Source organism: Bombina bombina, chromosome 1 (assembly GCF_027579735.1).
Source record: "Bombina bombina isolate aBomBom1 chromosome 1, aBomBom1.pri, whole genome shotgun sequence".
Classification (NCBI taxonomy): Eukaryota; Metazoa; Chordata; class Amphibia; order Anura; family Bombinatoridae; genus Bombina; species Bombina bombina.
In genome coordinates, this window is record NC_069499.1 from 85604099 (window position 1) to 85620138 (window position 16040).

Below are 16040 nucleotides of genomic sequence, written 5' to 3' on the forward strand. Positions count from 1 at the left end.
GCCAGTGCAGATAAAATGGTGTTAGAAATAAAGGAACTAGTCCCCAGTATGTTGGCACTAATCAGGAGCACCTGCAGAGCCAACATTAAAAAAAATTCTCAAGAGCCCTCAGACTATGTAAATGATTACATAAAAGCAGTGATCACTGCTCAATTAGTGTAGCTGGGGCCAATGGCGCTGAACAGAAGCGTACCAACAAATAGGAGCTATTACTAAAAGCCTGATTATAAGTAAATGCCCTTAAGGTCAATTCTGTTAATTGTCCACCCCACACAGGGGGCTACCAAGCAAGAACACATAGGTCCCTACCCTAAGTTAGTGATGTCTCCGCAGACAAGCCATAGAGGAGATAAGGGATTCCAGGGACTTATCTGTCAGAAGGCTTCATTCATTCTACCTTCCGACAGGTCTGACAGCAGCAAACTTCATCCTGACAGGGACATGTGACACAAGGAGAAGCAGTTTAACCAACACTTGTTGCCTCCTTCCAGTATACTTATTCTATTCTCCCCATATAGGCATTGATACACTTCCCAGCGACATCCAGAGCTAACATTCAACAAAACTCTTACTAAGAGGATTACATGGCTACTTACAACTCCACTGCTCTCTTGAATGGAAACTACCCATTTAGAGCATAAAATCCATTTTTCAGCAGAGCACGACTCATCATCCAGTAGATGAAGACAAAGAATTACTGGGGTAGTAGGGGGAATATTTCAATGTTCTGTTTGGGGTGTCTGTCTCCTCCTGGTGGCCAGGATAGGTATTTCCTATAGGTAATTAATGTTTTCGTGGACCCTCACTGCCATTAGAAAGAAAAAAAGATCCCTGTTCCTTTAACTTGACACTGCCTCTTCCAGATATAAAAATACTCAGGTTTAAACTTACATTTAGCACTGAAGCAAGATAGTGGTGTATTACATATTAAAAAGAATGTAGGAAAGCATTTAAATTTAAAAGCATTGACTAACCCTTGGATCCCACACTGGTAGGTTAAGATTGCATTCTTCAGGCTGCTTTAACAGCACAGGATTAGGCCACTCCCTGTGCAGAAATAAAACGGCATTAGACATATTTCAAGAACTCCCATAGCTAAAAAATTTACTGAAAAAGAAAGTGTTATTCTGGAATAGTGCAGTTAGGCTCCTGGCATTATTATTATTCAATTAGTTACTATTACAAGATGCTGAATGTTTCCTCTAAAGCAGTGTTTCCCAAACCCAGTCCTCAGGACCCTTACTCAGGCCAGATATTCATTATATTTTAACTAGAGCACAGTTGAAACAAACAGCTCACCCATCAGCGGATTTCACCTGTGCTCTAGTTAAGATATAATGAATATCTGGACTGAGTAAGGGTCCTGAGGACTGGGTTTGGGAAACACTGTTCTAAAGCATTGTGCTATTAAACATGGGCATTTTAAACTCGCTATTGGGAACAGGCTATAAAATGCTTGTTCGTACTAGGGGTATCTTGCAAGGATGACACGTGCTGCAGAGACCGCAGTAGTAAACATTGAATCGCTATGCACTTGTGCAGTTGGCAGTCTTCAAAGAAACGGAGTGGAAGCGTACTGCTGATCAAATAGCCGCACCAGATGCCTGTCAAATTGTGGAAGATATGGATATTGCATGGAGACGGCCAGGGCAAAGGTCAGTTGGTAAAAAATATTTAAAACGAAAAACAATTTATGTAAGAACTTACCTGATAAATTCATTTCTTTCATATTAGCAAGAGTCCATGAGCTAGTGACGTAAGAGATATACATTCCTACCAGGAGGGGCAAAGTTTCCCAAACCTCAAAATGCCTATAAATACACCCCTCACCACACCCACAATTCAGTTTAACGAATAGCCAAGAAGTGGGGTGATAAAAAAGTGCGAAAGCATATAAAATAAGGAATTGGAATAATTGTGCTTTATACAAAAATCATAACCACCCCCAAAAAAAGGGCGGGCCTCATGGACTCTTGCTAATATGAAAGAAATGAATTTATCAGGTAAGTTCTTACATAAATTATGTTTTCTTTCATGTAATTAGCAAGAGTCCATGAGCTAGTGACGTATGGGATAATGATTACCCAAGATGTGGATCTTTCCACGCAAGAGTCACTAGAGAGGGAGGGATAAAATAAAGACAGCCAATTCCTGCTGAAAATAATCCACACCCAAAATAAAGTTTAATGAAAAACATAAGCAGAAGATTCAAACTGAAACCGCTGCCTGAAGTACTTTTCTACCAAAAACTGCTTCAGAAGAAGAAAATACATCAAAATGGTAGAATTTAGTAAAAGTATGCAAAGAGGACCAAGTTGCTGCTTTGCAAATCTGATCAATCGAAGCTTCATTCCTAAACGCCCAGGAAGTAGAAACTGACCTAGTAGAATGAGCTGTAATCCTTTGAGGCGGAGATTTACCCGACTCAACATAGGCAAGATGAATTAAAGATTTCAACCAAGAAGCCAAAGAAATGGCAGAAGCTTTCTGGCCTTTTCTAGAACCGGAAAAGATAACAAATAAACTAGAAGTCTTTCGGAAAGACTTAGTAGCTTCAACATAATATTTCAAAGCTCTAACAACATCCAAAGAATGCAATGATTTCTCCTTAGAATTCTTAGGATTAGGACATAATGAAGGAACCACAATTTCTCTACTAATGTTGTTAGAATTCACAACTTTAGGTAAAAATTCAAAAGAAGTTAGCAACACTGCCTTATCCTGATGAAAAATCAGAAAAGGAGACTCACAAGAAATAGCAGATAATTCAGAAACTCTTCTGGCAGAAGAGATTGCCAAAAGGAACAAAACTTTCCAAGAAAGTAATTTAATGTCCAATGAATGCATAGGTTCAAACAGAGGAGCTTGAAGAGCCCCCAGAACCAAATTCAAACTCCAAGGAGGAGAAATTGACTTGACAGGTTTTATACGAACCAAAGCTTGTACAAAACAATGAATATCAGGAAGATTAGCAATCTTTCTGTGAAAAAGAACAGAAAGAGCAGAGATTTGTCCTTACAAAGAACTTGCGGTTAAACCTTTATCTAAACCATCCTGAAGAAACTGTAAAATTCTCGGAATTCTAAAAGAATGCCAAGAAAAATGATGAGAAAGACACCAAGAAATATGTCTTCCAGACTCTATAATATATCTCTCTGGATACAGATTTACGAGCCTGTAACATAGTATTAATCACAGAGTCAGAGAAACCTCTTTGACCAAGAATCAAGCGTTCAATCTCCATACCTTTAAATTTAAGGATTTGAGATCCTGATGGAAAAAAGGACCTTGCGTCAGAAGGTCTGGTCGTAGCGGAAGAGTCCACGGATGGCAAGAGGCCATCCGGACAAGATCCGCATACCAAAACCTGTGAGGCCATGCCGGAGCTACCAGCAGAACAAACGAGCATTCCTTCAGAATCTTGGAGATTACTCTTGGAAGAAGAACTAGAGGCGGAAAGATATAAGCAGGATGATACTTCCAAGGAAGTGATAATGCATCCACTGCTTCCGCCTGAGGATCCCGGGATCTGGACAGATACCTGGGAAGTTTCTTGTTTAGATGAGACGCCATCAGATCTATTTCTGGAAGCTCCCACATTTGAACAATCTGAAGAAATACCTCTGGGTGAAGAGACCATTCGCCCGGATGCAACGTTTGGCGACTGAGATAATCCGCTTCCCAATTGTCTATACCTGGGATATGAACCGCAGATATTAGACAGGAGCTGGATTCCGCCCAAACCAGAATTCGAGATACTTCTTTCATAGCCAGAGGACTGTGAGTCCCTCCTTGATGATTGATGTATGCCACAGTAGTGACATTGTCTGTCTGAAAACAAATGAACGATTCTCTCTTCAGAAGAGGCCAAAACTGAAGAGCTCTGAAAATTGCACGGAGTTCCAAAATATTGATCGGTAATCTCACCTCCTGAGATTCCCAAACTCCTTGTGCTGTCAGAGATCCCCACACAGCTCCCCAACCTGTGAGACTTGCATCTGTTGAAATTACAGTCCAGGTCGGAAGCACAAAAGAAGCCCCCTGAATTAAACGATGGTGATCTGTCCACCACGTTAGAGAGTGTCGTACAATCGGTTTTTAAAGATATTAATTGAGATATCTTTGTGTAATCCCTGCACCATTGATTCAGCATACAGAGCTGAAGAGGTCGCATGTGAAAACGAGCAAAGGGGATCGCGTCCGATGCAGCAGTCATGGACACTGAATCTATCTGGAAACCCAGAAAGGTTACCCTTGTCTGAGGAATCAATGAACTTTTTGGTGAATTGATCCTCCAACCATGATCTTGAAGAAACAACACAAGTCGATTCGTATGAGATTCTGCTAAATGTAAAGACTGAGCAAGTACCAAGATATCGTCCAAATAAGGAAATACCACAATACCCTGTTCTCTGATTACAGACAGAAGGGCACCGAGAACCTTTGTAAAAATTCTTGGAGCTGTAGCTAGGCCAAACGGCAGAGCCACAAACTGGTAATGCTTGTCCAGAAAAGAGAATCTCAGGAACTGATAATGATCTGGATGAATCGGAATATGCATCCTGTAAATCTATTGTGGACATATAATGCCCTTGCTGAACAAAAGGCAAGATAGTCCTTACAGTTACCATTTTGAATGTTGGTATCCTTACATAACGATTCAATATTTTTAGATCCAGAACTGGTCTGAAGGAATTCTCCTTCTTTGGTACAATGAAGAGATTTGAATAAAACCCCATCCCCTGTTCCAGAACTGGAACTGGCATAATTACTCCAGCCAACTCTAGATCTGAAACACATTTCAGAAATGCTTGAGCTTTCACTGGATTTACTGGGACACGGGAAAGAAAAAATCTCTTTGCAGGAGGTCTCATCTTGAAACCAATTCTGTACGCTTCTGAAACAATGTTCTGAATCCAAAGATTGTGAACAGAATTGATCCAAATTTCTTTGAAAAAACGTAACCTGCCCCCTACCAGCTGAGCTGGAATGAGGGCCGCACCTTCATGTGGACTTAGAAGCAGGCTTTGCCTTTCTAGAAGGCTTGGATTTATTCCAGACTGGAGATGGTTTCCAAACTGAAACTGCTCCTGAGGATGAAGGATCAGGCTTTTGTTCTTTGTTGAAACGAAAGGAACGAAAACGATTATTAGCCCTGTTTTTACCCTTAGATCTTTTATCCTGTGGTAAAAAAGTTCCTTTCCCACCAGTAACAGTTGAGATAATAGAATCCAACTGAGAACCAAATAATTTGTTACCCTGGAAAGAAATGGTAAGCAGAGTTGATTTAGAAGCCATATCAGCATTCCAAGTTTTAAGCCATAAAGCTCTTCTAGCTAGAATAGCTAGAGACATAAACCTGACATCAACTCTGATAATATCAAAGATGGCATCACAGATAAAATTATTAGCATGCTGAAGAAGAATAATAATATTATGAGAATCATGATCTGTTACTTGTTGCGCTAAAGTCTCCAACCAAAAAGTTGAAGCTGCAGCAACATCAGCCAATGATATAGCAGGTCTAAGAAGATTACCTGAACACAGATAAGCTTTTCTTAGAAAGGATTCAATTTTCCTATCTAAAGGATCTTTAAACGAAGTACCATCCGACGTAGGAATAGTAGTACGTTTAGCAAGGGTAGAAATAGCCCCATCGACTTTAGGGATTTTGTCCCAAAATTCTAATCTGTTAGACGGCACAGGATATAATTGCTTAAAACGTTTAGAAGGAGTAAATGAATTACCCAATTTATCCCATTCTCTGGAAATTACTTCAGAAATAGCATTAGGAACAGGAAAAACTTCTGGAATAACCACAGGAGATTTAAATACCTTATCTAAACGTTTAGAATTAGTATCAAGAGGACCAGAATCCTCTATTTTTAAAGCAATTAGTACTTCTTTAAGTAAAGAACGAATAAATTCCATTTTAAATAAATATGAAGATTTATCAGCATCAATCTCTGAGACAGAATCCTCTGAACCAGAAGAGTCATCAGAATCAGAATGATGATGTTCATTTAAAAATTCATCTGTAGAGAGAGAAGTTTTAAAAGATTTTTTATGTTTACTAGAAGGAGAAATAACAGACATAGCCTTCTTGATGGATTCAGAAACAAAATCTCTTATGTTATCAGGAACATTCTGCACCTTAGATGTTGAGGGAACTGCAACAGGCAATGGTACATTATTAAAGGAAATATTATCTGCTTTAACAAGTTTGTCATGACAATTAATACAAACAGCCGGAGGAATAGCTACCAAAAGTTTACAGCAGATACACTTAGCTTTGGTAGTTCCAGCACTAGACAGCGATTTTCCTGAAGTATCTTCTGACTCAGATGCAAAGTGAGACATCTTGCAATATGTAAGAGAAAAAACAACATATAAAGCAAAATTGATCAAATTCCTTAAATGACAGTTTCAGGAATGGGAAAAAATGCCAATAAAACAAGCTTCTAGTAACCAGAAGCAAAGAAAAAATGAGACTGAAATAATGTGGAGACAAAAATGACGCCACATCCGGAACGCCGACATTTTTGGCGCAAAAGGACGTCAAAAAATGACGCAACTTCCGGCGACACGTATGACGCCGGAAACAGAAAAGATTTTTTTTTTGCGCCAAAAAAGTCCGCGCCAAGAATGATGCAATAAAATGAAGCATTTTCAGCCCCCGCGAGCCTAACAGCCCACAGGGAAAAAAAGAGTCAAATTTTAAGGTAAGAAAAAAATTGATTCAAATGCATTATCCCAAATATGAAACTGACTGTCTGAAAATAAGGAATGTTGAACATCCTGAGTCAAGGCAAATAAATGTTTGAATACATATATTTAGAACTTTATAAATAAAGTGCCCAACCATAGCTTAGAGTCACAGAAAATAAGATTTACTTACCCCAGGACACTCATCTACATGTTTGTAGAAAGCCAAACCAGTACTGAAACGAAAATCAGCAGAGGTAATGGTATATAAATAAGAGTATATCGTCGATCTGAAAAGGGAGGTAAGAGATGAATCTCTACGACCGATAACAGAGAACCTATGAAATAGACCCCGTAGAAGGAGATCACTGCATTCAAATAGGCAATACTCTCCTCACATCCCTCTGACATTTACTGCACGCTGAGAGGAAAACCGGGCTCCAACTTGCTGCGGAGCGCATATCAACGTAGAATCTAGCACAAACTTACTTCACCACCTCCATAGGAGGCAAATTTTGTAAAACTGAATTGTGGGTGTGGTGAGGGGTGTATTTATAGGCATTTTGAGGTTTGGGAAACTTTGCCCCTCCTGGTAGGAATGTATATCCCATACGTCACTAGCTCATGGACTCTTGCTAATTACATGAAAGAATTAAAACGAAAATGAGTGTCTCAATGCACATTTATTAACTATTTTAATATAGTGAACAATTGATATTTACAATTTACCATCACTTTAATAAAGCAAGTGACACGAAGATAGAGATATATATATATATATATATATATATATATATATATATATATATATATTATATATATATATATATATATATATATATATATATATATATTATATATATATATATATATATAAATAAGGGGGGGGGGGATTGTGACTTACCATTTGAGGATATCCATGTTTTGTGAACCAAGAAACCGTAGACTGAACACAGCCATTTACTGAAAGCATAATTTTCTAACCATAACTACACTTTCACAACAAATGTATTTTGTCCTAGAGCAAACCTTTACAGGGGTTTAATATTGCAATGATAAACTGAATTCAGTTTTTGTATCAAAACCAAACCTCTCTCATACTTACCATTTTGAAAACACCAAGAAAAATTTATGTACAAGAGTTGATGCTATAGCATTTGGATACAGCTGACAGGTCCTCGCAACTAACATAGCCCAGGAAACACCTCCAAGGAAGCCTAATATATTTGAATAGATGTTATGACCTAAGTGGACAAAACAAAATTAGATTGTTTTAAGGTTAAACTTACTATAAACAAAATAAAATATAAATGGTACTTTTACTAAGCTGCTTAACTTACGCTTAGCCCATAGCTTGATCGCTCTCAGAGTTAACCTGAAATTATCAATGTTTGGTACTAAGTGGAGGATTTCATCAGTTACTCTGCAACCTGAAATAAAAAAAAAAAAAAAAAAAAAAAAAAAAAAAACTTAACAGGTATATTTTACAGTTATTCCATTTAGAAAAGATTAGGAAGCCACACAAATGCGTGAAAATATTTTACATGGTATAAAAAAGTAAGCAATACAAGGTCAGGACCCTCATATCACATATGAATACCAGCCAGTTAAGGACCAGTTAAGCAATAAAGTATGCAAAAATGTAAGGAATTTATATATTCACCATTAAGACTCCGAATACATCGAATGTCTAAGTTTTTTAGCAGACTATCGTCTCGAAGGTCCAAATCTTCTGGAATGGTCTGCAGTGCAAGTCTTGCAAATAAAATATCAATCTTAAAAATAAATAAAAACAAAAAATTCATTCATTATATGCTTTACTGTATTTCTTTGAAAGAACAGCAATCCAAAATGTTTAAAAAAAGAAAAGAAAAGCTTACAAGTGTGTGTGTGAGAGGACATACATACAAAAAAAAAAAAAAAAGTCATCCTCTGAATTCTATGGTTTTATGTATCAAGACAATCATCCAGTCCTTACCAGGTCTTAAAATTAGGTAAATACAACCTCAGATGTACAACAAAAGATGACATTACACTGTCATGATTTATCAAAAATAAAGCCAAAAACGGAGAAGCCATGTGTGAAAAACGAATTACAATCTTACTGCTTCCAAAGGAATTAAGAGGCTAAGTAGCAGCCGGTGCTGCTAATCTAATGCCCTTGATTAAAGTGATTGTAAAGTTTAATGAATAAGTGCCCAGTATCTAAAAATAATCTTAACAGGGGCACTTTAATTCATTAAAAACTTTACAAGCTTTTTTTAAAATACCTTTGCTTTATGGAAAACAGACTGGCGATCCTCCGCCCGCATCTCCTGCTGTAGTTAGCATAACGATGATGAATCAGTTTTCCTCCAATCGTTGCATGCCCACATTGGCGTCCAGCTCGTGGGGCACGCAACAATAAGAGGAAGCTGGATTCAGCATTGATATGCTAACTACAGAAGGAGAGGAGGATCGCCTGTTTTCCATAAAAACAGAATTTATGCTTACCTGATAAATTACTTTCTCCAACGGTGTGTCCGGTCCACGGCGTCATCCTTACTTGTGGGATATTCTCTTCCCCAACAGGAAATGGCAAAGAGTCCCAGCAAAGCTGGCCATATAGTCCCTCCTAGGCTCCGCCCACCCCAGTCATTCGACCGACGGACAGGAGGAAATATATATAGGAGAAACCATATGGTACCGTGGTGACTGTAGTTAGAGAAAATAATTAATCAGACCTGATTAAAAAAACCAGGGCGGGCCGTGGACCGGACACACCGTTGGAGAAAGTAATTTATCAGGTAAGCATAAATACTGTTTTCTCCAACATTGGTGTGTCCGGTCCACGTCGTCATCCTTACTTGTGGGAACCAATACCAAAGCTTTAGGACACGGATGAAGGGAGGGAGCAAATCAGGTTACCTAAATGGAAGGAACCACAGCTTGCAAAACCTCTCTCCCAAAAATAGCCTCCGAAGAAGCAAAAGTATCAAATTTGTAAAATTTGGCAAAAGTGTGCAGTGAAGACCAAGTCGCTGCCTTACATATCTGGTCAACAGAAGCCTCGTTCTTGAAGGCCCATGTGGAAGCCACAGCCCTAGTGGAGTGAGCTGTGATTCTTTCAGGAGGCTGCCGTCCGGCAGTCTCATAAGCCAATCGGATGATGCTTTTAAGCCAAAAGGAAAGAGAGGTAGAAGTCGCTTTTTGACCTCTCCTTTTACCAGAACAAACAAGGAAGATGTTTGTCTGAAATCTTTAGTAGCCTCTAAATAGAATTTTAGAGCACGGACTACGTCCAAATTGTGTAACAAACGTTCCTTCTTTGAAACTGGATTCGGACACAAAGAAGGTACAACTATCTCCTGGTTAATATTTTTGTTAGAAACAACCTTAGGAAGAAAACCAGGCTTAGTACGCAAAACCACCTTATCTGCATGGAACACCAGATAGGGCGGAGAACACTGCAGAGCAGATAACTCTGAAACTCTTCTAGCAGAAGAAATTGCAACCAAAAACAAAAAACTTTCCAAGATAGAAACTTAATATCTATGGAATGTAAAGGTTCAAACGGAACCCCTTGAAGAACTGAAAGAACTAGATTTAGACTCCAGGGAGGAGACAAAGGTCTGTAAACAGGCTTGATCCTAACCAGAGCCTGAACAAATGCTTGAACATCTGGCACAGCTGCCAGTCTTTTGTGTAGTAAGACAGATAAAGCAGAGATCTGTCCCTTTAGAGAACTTGCAGATAATCCTTTCTCCAAACCTTCTTGTAGAAAGGAGAGAATCTTAGGAATTTTTATCTTATTCCATGGGAATCCTTTGGATTCACACCAACAGATATATTTTTTCCATATTTTATGGTAAATCTTTCTAGTTACCGGTTATCTGGCCTGAACCAGAGTATCTATCACAGAATCTGAAAATCCACGCTTCGATAGAATCAAGCGTTCAATCTCCAAGCCGTCAGCTGGAGGGAGACCAGATTTGGATGTTCGAATGGACCCTGAACAAGAAGGTTCTGTCTCAAAGGTAGCTTCCATGGTGGAGCCGATGACATTCACCAGGTCTGCATACCAAGTCCTGCGTGGCCACGCAGGAGCTATCAAGATCACCGAGGCCCTCTCCTGATTGATCCTGGCTACCAGCTGGAATGAGAGGAAACGGTGGAAATACATAAGCTAGGTTGAAGGTCCAAGGTGCTACTAGTGCATCTACTAGAGTCGCCTTGGGATCCCTGGATCTGGACCCGTAGCAAGGAACCTTGAAGTTCTGACCAGACGCCATCAGATCCATGTCTGGAATGGCCCATAATTGAGTTATTTGGGCAAAGATCACCGGATGGAGTTCCCAATCCCCCGGATAGATTGTCTGACGACTCAGAAAATCCGCCTCCCAGTTTTCCACACCTGGGATGTGGATCGCAGACAGGTGGCAGGAGTGATCCTCCGCCCATTGAATTATTTTGGTCACTTCTTTCATCGCCAGGGAACTCCTTGTTCCCCCCTGATGATTGATATACGCAACGGTCGTCATGTTGTCTGATTGGAACCTTATGAATCTGGCCTTTGCTAGCTGAGGCCAAGCCCTGAGAGCATTGAATATCGCTCTCAGTTCCAGAATGTTTATCGGGAGAAGAGACTCTTCCCGAGACCATAGACCCTGAGCTTTCAGGGATTCCCAGACCGCGCCCCAGCCCACTAGACTGGCGTCGGTCGTGACAATGACCCACTCTGGTCTGCGGAAGCTCATTCCCTGTGACAGATGGTCCAGGGTCAGCCACCAACGGAGTGAATCTCTGGTCTTCTGATCTACTTGAATCATTGGAGACAAGTCTGTATAGTCCCCAGTCCACTGTTTGAGCATGCACAGTTGTAATGGTCTTAGATGAATTCGTGCAAAAGGAACTATGTCCATTGCTGCAACCATCAACCCTACTACTACCATGCACTGTGCTATGGAAGGACGAGGAACAGAATGAAGCACTTGACAAGAGCTTAGAAGTTTTGATTTTCTGACCTCTGTCAGAAAAATCCTCATTTCTAAGGAATCTATTATTGTTCCCAAGAAGGGAACTCTTGTCGACGGAGACAGAACTTTTTTCTATGTTCACCTTCCATCCGTGTGATCTGAGAAAGGCTAGAACGATGTCTGTATGAGCCTTTGCTTTTGACAGGGACGACGCTTGTATTAGAATGTCGTCCAAGTAAGGTACTACTGCAATGCCCCTCGGTCTTAGAACCGCTAGAAGGGACCCTAGCACCTTTGTGAAAATCCTTGGAGCAGTGGCTAACCCGAATGGGAGGGCCACAAACTGGTAATGTTTGTCCAGAAAAGCGAACCTTAGGAACTGATGATGTTCTTTGTGGATAGGAATATGTAGGTACGCATCCTTTAGATCCACGGTAGTCATAAATTGACTTTCCTGGATAGTGGGTAGAATCGTTCGAATGGTTTCCATCTTGAACGATGGTACCCTGAGAAATTTGTTTAGGATCTTCAAATCCAAAATTGGTCTGAAAGTTCCCTCTTTTTTGGGAACTACGAACAGATTGGAATAAAATCCCATTCCTTGTTCCTTTATTGGAACTGGGTGTATCACTCCCATCTTTAACAGGTCTTCTACACAATGTAAGAATGCCTGTCTCTTTATTTGGTTTGCGGATAAGTGAGACCTGGGGAACCTTCCCCTTGGGGGTAGTTCCTTGAATTCCAGGAGATAACCTTGAGAAACTATTTCTAGCGCCCAGGGATCCTGAACATCTCTTGCCCAAGCCTGAGCATGGAATGACCAAGTTGTCACAATCATCCAGAGTAGATAACACCTCCTTAAGCAGTGCGCGGAGATGTTCTAATTTAAATTTAAATGTCACAACATCAGGTTCAGCTTGTTGAGAAATTTTTCCTGAATCTGAGATTTCTCCATCTGACAAAACCTCCCTCATGGCCCCTTCAGATTGGTGTGAGGGTATGACAGAACAATTATCATCAGCGCCCTCCTGCTCTTCAGTGTTTAAAACGGAGCAATCGCGCTCTCTCTGATAAGTAGGCATTTTGGATAAAATATTTGCTATGGAGTTATCCATTACAGCCGTTAATTGTTGCATGGTAATAAGCATTGGCGCACTAGATGTACTAGGGGCCTCCTGCGTGGGCAAAACTGGTGTAGACACAGTAGGAGATGATGTAGTATCATGTTTACTCCCCTCATCTGAGGAATCATCTTGGGCAATTTCATTATCTGTGGCAGTACTGTCCTTACTTTGTTTGGACGCTATGGCACAATTATCACATAAATTTAAATGGGGAGACACATTGGCTTTCATACATATAGAACATAGCTTATCTGAAGGTACAGACATGTTAAACAGGCTTAAACTTGTCAACAAAGCACAAAAAAAGTTTTAAAACAAAACCGTTACTGTCTCTTTAAATTTTAAACAGAAAACACTTTATTACTGAATATGTGAAAAAGTATGAAGGAATTGTTCCTTTCACCACAGTGTCTTAAAGCATTAATAGTATTGCACACCAAATTTCAGAGCTTTAACTCTTAAAATAACGGAACCGGAGCCGTTTATAAATTTAACCCCTATACAGTCCCAGCTATAATCTTTGCTGAGACCCAACCAAGCCCAGAGGGGAATACGATACCAATTGACGCCTTCTAGAAGCTTTTCCAGCAATTTTTAGATCCTCACACATGCATCTGCATGCCCTGCTCACAAAAATCAACTGCGCAGTAATGGCGCGAAAATGAGGCTCAGTCTATAACTAGGAAGGCCCCCTGACTGGAAAAGGTGTCTAACACAGTGCCTGCCGTTTAATAAACGTTCCCCAAGTTTATAAATGCAAATTGTCAGCATAAATATGAATAAAATGCCCAAATAAAGCAATCGATTTAGCCCATAAAGTGTCTACCAGTTTTATAGCCCATATTAAGCCCTTTATTCTGTTTGCTTGACTAAGAAAATGGCTTACCGGTCCCCATGAGGGGAAATGACAGCCTTCCAGCATTACATGGTCTTGTTAGAAATATGGCTAGTCATACCTTAAGCAGAAAAGTCTGCTAACTGTTTCCCCCAACTGAAGTTACTTCATCTCAACAGTCCTATGTGGAAACAGCAATCGATTTTAGTTACTGTCTGCTAAAATCATCTTCCTCTCACAAACAGAAATCTTCATCCTTTTCTGTTTCAGAGTAAATAGTACATACCAGCACTATTTTAAAATAACAAACACTTGATAGAAGAATAAAAAACTACATTTAAACACCAAAAAAACTCTTAACCATCTCCGTGGAGATGTTGCCTGTGCAACGGCAAAGAGAATGACTGGGGTGGGCGGAGCCTAGGAGGGACTATATGGCCAGCTTTGCTGGGACTCTTTGCCATTTCCTGTTGGGGAAGAGAATATCCCACAAGCAAGGATGACGCCGTGGACCGGACACACCAATGTTGGAGAAATAGACATCGGATTAGTCATTGTGCGATACCGCGTACGGTCCATTTTTGAGGGCTGGATGAAGTGATGCCATGCGGGCAATATCAAAATGTATTTTCTAAAGAAATGGAGCTTCGTTTTTAGATATCATAAGATAGATTGAATTTGTTGGAGAAATGTGATTGAAAATGTGAGCCGTTCTTAAGGTACAAAGCAAAAAGTTAGTAATCCTTTAAATAAATCATGACAGTGTAACATGTTCAGCTGAGGTTATATTTACCTAATTTTAAGACATGCTAAGAAACAGGTGATTGTAATTATGTTCTGATACGTAACATCACAGAATTTGAAGATGGTGTACTCCCCCCACATGACTATAGATAGCGTGCAACCAATAACTGTGTGGAATATAACAGTCTCTAAACTTTTATCTTTAAAGGGACAGTCAACACTAAAATAGTTATTGTTTAAAAACAGATACTGCCTTTACTACCCATTCCCCCAGCTTTGCACAACCAACATGCCACTACAGACAGTCTATTATCAAAATGCTTTTTCTATTTGCTTTCACAACAGGAGACTGCTAGTTCATGCGGGCCATATAGATATTATGCTCACGCACCTTGAGTTATTTAAGAGTCAGCACAACACTAATTGGCTAAAATGCAAATCAATAGATTAGCGCTGCGGAATCTGTTGGCGCTCTACAAATAAACGATAATAAATAAGTCATGTGATCATGGGGCTGTCAGAAGATGCTTAGATACAAGGTAATCAGAGGTAAAAGATTTATTACTATAACAAGGTTTGTTATGCAATACTGGAGAATGGGTAATAAAAGAGATAATGTATCTTTTAAAACAATAAAAACTCTGGTGTACACTCCCTTAACATGAATTTGAAAGCCCACGATATTCAGAATTAAATTACAGGAACGGAGAACAAAATAATGACTCAGTTGTACTACATTTTATAACACAATATCAAATGGTTTTACTGTTCATTTAAAATGTGTACTTTTATTAGCAAGTGATGTGTTTTTCTTCAAGGGACATACCCTTTGAAAAGTACAGAATTTCCTTTGCTGAGGCCAATTAGGGTCAGATATGAATAACTTACTATAGTGATTAAAGGGACAGTCAAGTAAAAAACACTTTCATGATTTAAATAGAGCATGTAAATTTAAACAAATTTTTAATTGACTTTTAATCACCAATTTTGCTTTGTTCTCTTGGTATTCTTAGTTGAAAGCTAAACCTAGGAGGTTCATATGCTAATTCCTTTTGACTTTGAAGGCAGCCTCTAATCTGAAAGCATTTTGACATTTTTCACCACTAGGGGGCATTAGTTCATGTGTTTCATATAGATAACATTGAGCTCACGCACGTGAAGTTCCTAGGAGTGAGCACTGATTGGCTAAAATGGAAGACTGTCAAAAGAACTGAAATAAGAGGGCAGTTTGCAGAGGCTTAGATACAAGTTGATCAGAGGTAAAACGTATTATAACTGTTGGTTACGCAAAACTGGGGAATGGCTAGTAAAGGGGGTCATTAATCTTTTTAAAAAACATAATTCTGATGTTGACTGTCCCTTTAAGTTATCACTGTGTAGATTGTAGCAGAATTAGGCTTGTGAGGACTTAAGTATAGGCTACCAATTCTTATAAGAATATGAAAAATCTCGTTTAAATTAAAGGGAAGCAAAACAATGAAAGTATAATGCAAAGTTTGCTACATGATATAAAACATTCAAGTGTCAACAATAAATGCATTTACCTCTATCCCATCAAAACACAGTTTAATAACAGGAACAAAGGCTTCCTCCACTGACTGAAAAAGGAAAAGATATTAACATTTGTTTTAATTAAATACAATGTACAAACCAAAATAAATTGTTATTCACAATTGG

The 16040-nt window shown here is 39.3% G+C and overlaps 1 protein-coding gene across 1 annotated transcript in view; it reads right to left on the bottom strand.

Moving 5' to 3' along the window:
- Positions 1 to 16040, bottom strand: part of PAPOLA (poly(A) polymerase alpha) — a gene marked incomplete in the record, with an annotated part of 373831 nt that overhangs the window by 311751 nt on the left and 46040 nt on the right. The window contains 5 exon segments of the mRNA XM_053697494.1: positions 975 to 1047; positions 7811 to 7949; positions 8046 to 8135; positions 8369 to 8480; positions 15908 to 15961. Of these exon segments, the coding sequence (XP_053553469.1) occupies positions 975 to 1047; positions 7811 to 7949; positions 8046 to 8135; positions 8369 to 8480; positions 15908 to 15961 (468 nt within the window).